At 42.4% G+C, this 10,154-nt stretch overlaps 1 protein-coding gene across 1 annotated transcript in view; it reads left to right on the top strand.

The window, feature by feature from the left end:
• Positions 1-1,535: 1,535 nt before the first annotated feature.
• p4ha3 (prolyl 4-hydroxylase, alpha polypeptide III) overlaps positions 1,536-10,154 on the top strand; it is a gene marked incomplete at both ends in the record, with an annotated part of 10,399 nt that continues 1,780 nt past the window's right edge. Inside the window, 11 exons of the mRNA XM_080844263.1 lie at positions 1,536-1,720; positions 2,348-2,505; positions 2,678-2,904; positions 4,368-4,517; positions 4,734-4,785; positions 5,192-5,355; positions 6,959-7,135; positions 8,427-8,491; positions 8,907-9,066; positions 9,276-9,338; positions 9,670-9,738. Coding sequence (XP_080700389.1) covers positions 1,536-1,720; positions 2,348-2,505; positions 2,678-2,904; positions 4,368-4,517; positions 4,734-4,785; positions 5,192-5,355; positions 6,959-7,135; positions 8,427-8,491; positions 8,907-9,066; positions 9,276-9,338; positions 9,670-9,738 — 1,470 coding nt within the window. The remainder of the gene's footprint in view (positions 1,721-2,347; positions 2,506-2,677; positions 2,905-4,367; positions 4,518-4,733; positions 4,786-5,191; positions 5,356-6,958; positions 7,136-8,426; positions 8,492-8,906; positions 9,067-9,275; positions 9,339-9,669; positions 9,739-10,154) is intronic.

The raw sequence follows: 10,154 nt of genomic DNA, 5'->3' as shown, positions 1-10,154 counted from the left end.
CAGGAAGCTCTGGCTGCTTTCACCTTTGCTGCCTTGAGTTCAGACTAGTGTGACTATAATGACTATTGTACAAGAGAATACAAGATGAAAATGTACACATTTGCAATATATTTGAACATAAGCCACACAGAAGATTGACCAGTGGATGGTAGCACTGTAAATTGTTTCATGCAACGATACAATAGACACGTATGTACATACATGCATACGATTGTCTGTAAATAATCCTGCAAACATGTTGTAATTTAACTGTTTGCTGTCTGAAATGTGTTAAACAGTGACAAACACAAATGGGGCTGATTCAATTAGGTGTGCTTTTGCACATCTGTTTAGTGGGTTATTCTATAGTCAATTAAATCCAACCCTGTTAGGGGTTTGGCCTGTAGAGGACAGGAACACTCACAGTTCAAGGGCAATTCATGATTTTTGTGTGTTTGTTTGTTTGAGTGTGTTTTTGTTTTGGCAAAGTCTATTTGCCATTGTTTTCTTCCGGTGTCCGTTATCCTTTACATTATAACACCTATCACCAAACCTGCTCATTCAGTTTTGTGTACTTTCTTTGAACTATTGATGGTAGGGTAATGCTTTCATCAAATGACAAAAAAAACATCAAATGACAAAATGACTATAATGAACTTCTATACCCCGTGTGTAACCCATGTGTTTTCAATGCTGCCTGCGTGCCTGTCAGATCCACAGCTGCCCAAGGCTACCTCTGCTCACGGGTTTGTTGTCATCTACGTGAACCTTTGCTCATCAGTCAGTAAAACATTTTGCTTGGTTTTGTAACTTCCACCACTAATATTTTGGTTCATGATGCATACATTTTTTCCCATTCATATCGGTGGTTTTGTGGTGCAAAACCGCCACCTAGGAGTGATTAAATGTATTGCATCTTTGAGTTACACTACTTGAAATGATCCACTGAAAATGAATGTTACCTATTAAATGTCTTAATGTCCATCCTTCCAATAGCCATTGTATATCAGACAAAGAACAATGTACAATTTCTGTTGTTGATACATAGACTATACTGTTGTGTTGGCTATATGCGCTCAAATTTGTTTCAAACTATTACAGGCTACCTGCCATGGACATTGTGAGGATGATGCAGGCCTACTAGCTGTAATAAATCCTGCTGTGTAACAGGTTATGTAAGAAGAATTCAGTAGAAGAAGAAAATGATGATAATGATGGTTACTATGATGATGATGATAGTGATCGTGATTATATCAATAAAACAATATGATATCTATTGTATTGCTGTGTTGCATATTCGGATTGAAAAGCACTGAAGTGTGGTTCAGGCATACCGCTGTGTGGGAGACCGAGTGAGAGGGGTGTGCTCTGCCGAAGTACTCACTGCAAGGACTAAGCGGCGCAACTGTTAGGACTCTCGTTGGACCAGCGAAAGAATCGTGGCTTGCTTGATTTTTGTCAACTTTTTCTAGTGCTTGTTAAAGTTTGACCGAGAGCAGCAAGCCCTGGATTATATATTGAACTGCTTATTATGTTGTGTCATCAATTGACAGAAAATGTCAATCTATTTGAAATTTCTGACGGTATGGTTCGTAACCGGTCCTCTTGTAATTTCCACAAATGGTGAAATCTTTACGTCAATGATGAACGTAAGGCAAGCTATTGATACTGAAAGGAAACTTATTCATCATCTAAAATTGTACATAGAACATGAAACTGAGAGATTGAGTGATATTCAAAGGTAAGTGCAATGTATTTTATCTATCTATCTATTTATCTATTGTCTTTATTTGGTAGGCTGTTGTGCTAATATTGACTTGATATTAGACTCTCAATTATGCTCACTGTGATTATTCTGTGTGATGTTTTCATTGAAAATGTGCGTATCTATTAAAAATACTGTTTTAAATGTCAAATGCAGAGTGTGTCTGCAATTTGTACTATTGCACCAAACATAAAACTATTCACGGTGGGTGGCATAGTGAACTCACTACACATGAATCAAGATGCGTAATATCATTCATTCCAGAGGTGCATGTTTCACGTGTTTTAGTTTACTTTTGGGGGCTGTGTGTGGTTGCATCAGCTGCGACTTCCGTGGGAATGTGTGTCCGTCCACTATTTCCAGCCAGGACGCGCTAGAGAACCACGTGGATAACGACTCCGGTGTGAGCGCTCTAAAATTATGTATTTCTTGATGTCGGAACGACTGAGATAAATGTTTAAAAGAAACGATGTAGCAAGAGATACAGCATCCTCCTCCTCCTAAATTCGAAACGTGTGACAATAAACCCTCTTAATGAAAAAGGTGAAATGAGAAGAACTACAGATGATTGATATATTACAACTGGTTCCGTGTTTCCAACAGATTTTATGCGAAAGTTTCTCAACTGCACAGCGCGGTCTACAGAAGACTGCCGGGAGCGGCTGCTGCCAACCCTTTAGTGGCGTTCACGCTGATCAAGCGACTGAACTCGGAGTGGCCCAATGTGGTCTACAGCAACGAAGCCCAGGAAAACACACAAGGTGCTTCTGCTTAACAGCCCTGTCTAAAAAACACAGCTGACACTAACAGCTGTCCCCATCCCCCTTCCAGGAACATCCCTACTCCATCTCTCCTGTTACAGCTTATGGCCCTCTCATTATATGACATTATGGCTACTCTATGCCTTTTGTTGTGTCTTGTTTTGGGGCTCAGCCCTTAGGTCTGGCTATGGGAGTGTGGAGGGGAGCTTGCCTAAGCAGGAGGATGTCCAGGGGGCTGCCCAAGGCCTGATGAGGCTCCAGGATGTGTACGAGCTGCGCATGGAGGGGTTGGTCCAAGGACACTTCCAGAGGCTGACCAATCAGGGCAACACTGTCGACATCTACCGCCCCCCTGTGTCCATCCCTCTCTCTGGAGATGACTGCTTCCTGGTGGGGAAAGTAGGTCTGGTCACCAGATATCTGGTCACCTCTTCACAGTGGTCAATTTCTTAGGGGGATGGCCTACGACGTAGTGTCTTAATATTGAGGCGATAACTAACCTGCATTATTATTATTATTAACCTAAAACAAAGGGGTAGATGACTGAGGGGTGGTTTTTGTCAGATTTGAATCAGATTTTTCAAAATCATTGCCCCGCAATGCGAGCCCTGCCTCTAAATTTTCTTCACTCTGTCAAATACACATCTTTAAAGACCTCAACTCTGTTTTGCTTACGGTGAAAATTGGCTTAGGCCAAGATAATTTTTTGGATTCCCCTGCAAAATAGTCTCCATCCTTGTTTCCACCCCGTATATGGAGTTCCCTCTGTGGCAGGGCACGGCGGAGAGAAATCCAACACCAGGGCTGCCTCTAAGGCCATCCTAGCACGGGAGAATACCACAGCCAGAGGATGAGCAATGACTTTCTCATCTGCACTCTCTCTGGCTGAATGCTTAGGTGTCTCACTGAGGAGGCTGTGGAAGTATTTAACCCTCCCCCCAACCTCCCCCGTGCTTTGTATGAAATGTGGGGGGTGGAGTCGATGAGTTTCAATTCAGATGGTGTTGAGGGATTCACGCTCTGAGTCCTGCTTGTGCATGTTCTCTTTGCTCAAATGCGAAACAGACTTCCCACAGTGTCACAACAATCGGCCTGGCTGTCTGCTGTGTGGACTCCTCTGCTACTTGTCCATGCGTGAAGGGGTCTGGACGAGAGATCTCCGCACAGTAGCAGCATTGAAGATAGTGACATTTCCATTCGGCCTGACTCTATTCTCATTCTCCGGAGCTTCTAAGCACAGTGACCTTCACTGATGACTAAGTGAAGAGTGTAGTCTGCCAGGAGTTTAAGCATGTCTATTCATGAGTCTGTGGTGACCTTGTGGGTCCAGTCATCACTAAGTAATTGTCCCCACTGAACTGAGAACAAATCTGTGAACAGTTACAGCCTAGGCCTACTACTCAAAGCAATATGCCAGATTAAAGGTGTAGTCTTCGATTCTAAACCATTATCCTTTTTGTTAAATTCAGCATATTGCTCCTCACAGTCCGCATGCTGTCCATTCTGTGTACGCTTAAAAAACTGTGCACAGTCCTGGCTCTGGAAATAGGAATCAAATGCATCTCAGACCAAGCGATAAAGTATTCCAGCCAATCAGCAACGTTGCTTTTGTTATTTTAGATTGGCTGTTAAGTTCAAATATCAACAATCTGTCACTAGGATTGAGGACCTGACCTTTTAAGTATAATTGTCTATTTTGTTTTGCTTTTATTATCAAGCCATGCCGAATGTTACATGTCAGAGAGAAATATGTTGAGTCTCATTTTTAAATGATATAGTAGTAGTTTAGTGGACAAAGGTCACAATAGACCTTTAGCATTGATTCTCTCCCTTAGCCCTGTCTGAAACTGATTTGTGGGTAGGTGGCCTACGATGTGGAAGACTACTACCACTCTGTGTCGTGGCTGGAGGAGTCAGTGCGGCTGTTCAGAGGGTCAGAGACGGTGTGGAGGCCTGAGAACGAGGGCAGTTTGGAGGATGCCCTGGACCATCTAGCCTTTTCCCATTTCAAGGTGGACAGACAGGACTGTGTTATATTGCATTATGAGTTCACATTGACACACACAGGGAAAAAGTCTTTTGTCATATTGTGTCAATGTCTATGAATTCAAAATGATCACAGTATGGAAATGGGTTTTAGTGTGTCTTTACTAATAGACTACTTTGGATTTCATAGACAGCAGATGTCTTTGTAGTGTGCGCTGAATCTTTTTTTGCTTCTTTTTCAGACAGGAAACATTTCTTATGCACTGAGTCTCTCGCAGGAGTTGCTACGTCACGGTAAACCTCTTCAGCCATAACAGTTTAGCAGCAGCCCATAGCTTGAAAAAAGAGCAAAACTTTGGAAACAGCTGTATTTCATATCATAAAAAAAATGTAGCTGTTATTTTCCAGGTTTTGAAATTGAAAGTTTCAAAGAAAAGTTTGTCTTTGTTCTAACCGCTTAAATAATGATGCAATTCCTTCTTTTCCAAGTTTTTGTTCTAGCCAATATGTCTCAAAACATAAATCATCTTTTCGTATAATTCATAAGATCTGCCAACAGAAATACAGCAGCTTCACTGCCAATACTGATTGGGCTTATTTTTCATGAATTATGAGCTTATGATGGCTGCATTTTATAACCCCTATTTTATCAGCCAGTAATATCTCCTGGTTATACTGTATATCATATTCTCTCCCAAAGATCCCTTGAATGGACGAGTGCAGCTCAACGTGGAGAAGTATGAGAGGCTTCTTGTTGAGAATCCAGGCATGACCAACGCTGCCAGTGCTTTAAAGAGACCCTCCACTACATTTCTGAGGACCAGGAACACTTATGAGAGGCTCTGCAAGACGCAGGGATCTCAGGTACTCCCTCTGTTTGCGCACAGGGGTACAACCTTTTAGATGTCATCTCTCATTAAACAACTGCTTCATGAGACTTCCTGTTGAGACACATAGTTGCCAGGTGCCCACTTCTGTTTTTAGTTCAACAGCAAATCAAATGATTTCCATGTATCTCAAACAATGATGGAGGACAAGTGCCCTTGTTGTTGATGGCAGGAATAGTTTATTGCCAAGTCCAAGCCACTTGGCTAATATCCTATCTTCAGGGCCTGGACTGTGCACCAGCCAGTTTATTTAAACGCACACACTAGATTGACAGCCAGAATTTTGCTGAATTCAATGGAAAGTGTAGTGGATTATAATTAAACCCTGTCCCTTTAATTCTTTGTGTGCAGATGTGTCATTTCTGTCTGTGTGTCACAAACTGGAGACTTGAAACAAGAAATAGGATGCAAACGCTCAAGACGTGTTTTACTTAAATAAATCAAAGTGCCACGATGGGCAAACAAGGCAAAGTTCACAGGACTGGAGAAAACAGCATGTCTTACTGTTCACAAACAATTACACACAAAGACAAAGGAAAAGTCAAAGGCTTACATAGGAGCTTAATTAATACATTGGCTACAGGTGAGAACTAAACTAATTAACACAATGGCTAGAGGGGAGAACTATTCCTAATTAACACATTGCCTACAGGTGAACCAAACATCGAGGAAAGGAAACATCGAGGAAACCAAACATCGAGGAAAATCTAAGTAGTGAGGGAAATACTAAACACAGGAGAGGATGAACGGGCTGGAGTAGCATATGGAGCAAGAGCAGGAACAGAAACAGACGAGCGTGCAGCTAAGGTTGTGACACTGTGAAGAAAAAAAGATGACATCTCCGTTTAAACAACATGTTTGCCTGGCTCTCTGTTGATCTTGCACCACAGTGTATTAAACACCCTAATATAAGCAAAAGAAGGCTCAGTGTGTGACTTCTTTTGCTTATATTAGTGACTTATTTTAATTATATAAGGGTGTTTAATACACTGTGGTGCAGGATCAACAGAGAGCCTGGCAAACATGTTGTTTAATCGGAAATGTCATATTTTTTTTGTCACAGACAGACATGACACATCTGCACACAAAGAATTAAAGGTACAGGGTTTAATTATAAGGCTCAGTAAGTGACTCATCGTTTTTGGGTATGCTTACATCATGGTGTGTTTGAACGCCATCTGGAGCATGCCCACGTTTGTTGGCCGTGGTTGAGGATGAGGTGATGTCGTTCGCTAGGAGACGGTGAGGCATCGGGCACATGTGTTTACCAAGGCAAAGCCAGCTGTTTTTATGTCACCCTGCTCGAGCTCGAGGGGCTTTAATTAATCTAGCGTCAAATCTATCCAAGATGTATCTCTCTGGAAATACAGTGAGAATCGCTTCAAATCATCAGATGGTATTCGTCCGTTTGAAAAAAATATGGCCACCCAGTGTAATGGGTAAACAAGAGAGGAAATGTAGGACATATTTAGGAGGAAAAATATCGAGAAATAAAACAGTGGTTCCTTTTCCTCGGTGTTTCTGTTTGGCTTTTCTGTTTTCCCTGCAGTAATGAAGTTCATATGCTTTGTGTGTCGTAGCCAAAGCACTATGAGGACCCAGGGCTGTTCTGCGATCACTTCACCAATGGCAGCCCGGCGTTGCTCCTGCGACCTGTAAGGCGAGAGGTCGTGAGCTTACAGCCCTATGTAGTGCTGTACCACAACTTCATCACAGATGGCGAAGCAGAGAGTCTTAAGAAGGTGGCTCAGCCAGCGGTTAGTGTTGTCTGTCCTGCACCCCTGTGTTCTTGTATGTATGAGTTATTTGTATGCGAGATGATCCAACCTAGGCTTTGGGTTTCTGTACGTCCTATTTGCTTAGTTAGCATTGTCATGAACCAAGGACAAATTCATCTGAAGTCAAGTGTTTTTATCATCTGCTAGATTCTACCTTTTCCATTCAGATAAACATTGATATTTCCCTTTTGTAAAGTTAATTTAGTCAGTCTTATCTGAAAGATCTGATAGAAATGCTAAAACTCCCCTACATTGTTAGACATTATGTGAAACAGTCGTATTCAGTAACTATACCTAGTTTGGAATGCAAGCAAGGTGATGTACAATGCCTTTACTTTAAAATTACTTTAAAGACTGCAAATCTTCCTCTGCTACAGGGGTAGCGATAGCTCACACAAAATGTTTGGTTATTCAAACAAAAAAGTCAAATAATGTTGTGCTGGGCCAGGAAGCACACCGATGTAACTTGAAGGACACTTGGTATGTTCCCAAACTCTTAGCAGGGTCAGTTTCAGAAGAATAACCTATTCTGCTCCCAGCCTTTGCTTGGTCTTCTTTCTGCCCTCTGAATTACCCTCCGCTGAAAAGGACAGATCAGCAGCTCTCTTATGGACGTGGCTCATGGAAAAATATGTACTGACTTTCATACCCACAGAGTAATGTATTGTGTCACACTGTGGTGAATCGCTTAGTCCTATCTCACAGGGATGGCACTAAAACCATGCCTTTTCGACAAGTCTTGTCAGTGAGGTTTTTGGCACCGTTTGAACGAGTTTTCCACTATCCAGATCAAATGCAAAGCCTTCCACTTCACCACTTAAGTCATCAAACTGTATGACAACACTTCTCCACCGTGATTAAGAACAGGCTGGGCAAGCTTATCATCTCCTCTCCAGCTGGCCTCACCTTATCATCTGTTCCGCTTTGTCTTGGCTCGCCCTCTCTGGTTATTAGCCACTTGGTCTTTGTTACATTTTTTTGTGTGCAGGCGGAGACGCCAATCATTTATTTTTTTTCCCTTTTGGAATTCTCATACCACTGAACATTCCCACACTTGAAATGCAGAATTGTGGACTAAAGACCCAAGAATATTGTTACAGGGTTGCATCTCTGTAGCAAGTCTAAACAATGATGTGAACAGGCGCAGTTCATTTCTGCATTCTTGCTTCACTGAAGTAAGATGTTGGAAAAACATGTTAATCATATGTGAAGTCTAGATCAGAGACCTTCTTTCCATGTTACCTAATGGGATGTTTTCCTTTGTCATCAGCTGAGGCGGTCGGTTGTGGCATCTGGTGAGAATCAAGCCACCGCAAACTATCGCATCAGTAAAAGGTACGGCCTAAGCTATACCCAAGGAATCATTCAGGACTTTCCTTTAGTCTTCACTTTCTGTAAGATCTCAGTAAGTATTAATGCTAGGCCTGTCTGTAGCTCGTGGTCTGGTCTATTGCCAGCCCGCAGTGTGATTCTAGCATAGTTACCTGTATGTACAATCTAGTTTGTACAATCTTAATCCAGTATTCAGTACAGCAGCTGTAAAAACAAAACAATAAAAACTGATTGACATCATAATACAGACAGTTTTGGACTAACCTAGAGATGTGTTTAGATGAAGGTCTTTGGCAAAACTGTTGATAATTACCTCACAGCTGGGTGATGTTGCTTCTGTGTGTGTGTGTGTGTGTGTGTGTGTGTGTGTGTGTGTGTGTGTGTGTGTGTGTTTGTATATGTATGTATGAATGTGCAGTGCGTGGCTAAAGGAGACGGCCCACCCCATAGTTGAAAGCCTGGACGAGCGCATTCATACACTCACCGGCCTGAACGTGCATCATCCGTATGGGGAGTACCTCCAAGTGGTCAACTATGGCATTGGAGGCCACTATGAACCCCATTTTGATCATGCTACGGTACACACTAAATACTTACAATTCCCATTCCCATTGTGACTCTGAGTGCCACTTTCGTCTTTGTCAGAAGTCAAAATAAAAAAGGAAATTAATTAGTTACACAATTGAGGAAGTTTTGAGGAAGTTCTTGGTTAATCCAGATGCCATTATCAGTACATGTAGAAAACTGTGACTAACTATCCTATCTTTCTCTCAATCCCTTTTACTAGTCACAGTCCAGTCCACTTTACAGGCTTAAAACTGGGAACCGAGTAGCTACCTTCATGATATACGTGAGTGAATGACTTTTCTGTTCCCTTTTTGCAAGATGGACATGTTTGGCTCCTTTGTTTGACAAAAAAATGCCCTTAGCAGTATGTAAGGCGAGCATTTTTGAAATGTGACATAACTCAGTATATCTCCAATGCCCGAGTGAAATGATCTAATAATCTCCAGACTCGACTTAAACCCAAAACATTCCAGTGGAGAACAAGAGCATTTGGTCTGTTGGTTTTGGAGGCCTCACTCGCCCGGCTTCTCCTGGGCTGCGCTGGCTGTAATTTTATGACATGTGCAAACACGGCTCGCAGAGCCAACTCAGTGTGAAAGTGTCGTCCCCTCCAGCTCAGCGCGGTGGAGGCAGGTGGATCGACGGCCTTCATCTACGCCAACTTCAGCGTTCCGGTTGTGCAGGTACGCTCCTCTCCTCGCAGTGCTCCATATGCTGGACATTTACACTTATTTATTTTTGGCAGACCAAAGCGACTCCCAACTGAGGAGCAACAATCGAGCTACAGTAGATTAGGAGTAAGCGATCTCTCTACAGCATGGTGTATCCATTAGGTGAACACAAAGTTCTAAAACATTGGTGTTCTCAGGCTCCGTCTGTGCTGTCAGGCACCGTATATTCTCAGGTCGGGCTTGCTCCTTTGAACTGTAGTTCTCACACCATCAAATCACCTCAAGACAGGACTTGTTCACCAAGTCATTCACTCCACACAGCTGTCAGAATGATGTGTGGTTGGTGATAGGACAGGTGATTTTCCCCGATCCAGAGGCTACATAGATACAAAGATCTTATTATCACTGGTGGTGCAGTTTCTGTGTGT

The sequence above is a fragment of the Sprattus sprattus genome (assembly GCF_963457725.1).
Source record: "Sprattus sprattus genome assembly, chromosome: 9".
NCBI classification, from domain to species: domain Eukaryota; kingdom Metazoa; phylum Chordata; class Actinopteri; order Clupeiformes; family Clupeidae; genus Sprattus; species Sprattus sprattus.
This window is presented reverse-complemented; position numbering and strand designations above follow the sequence as displayed.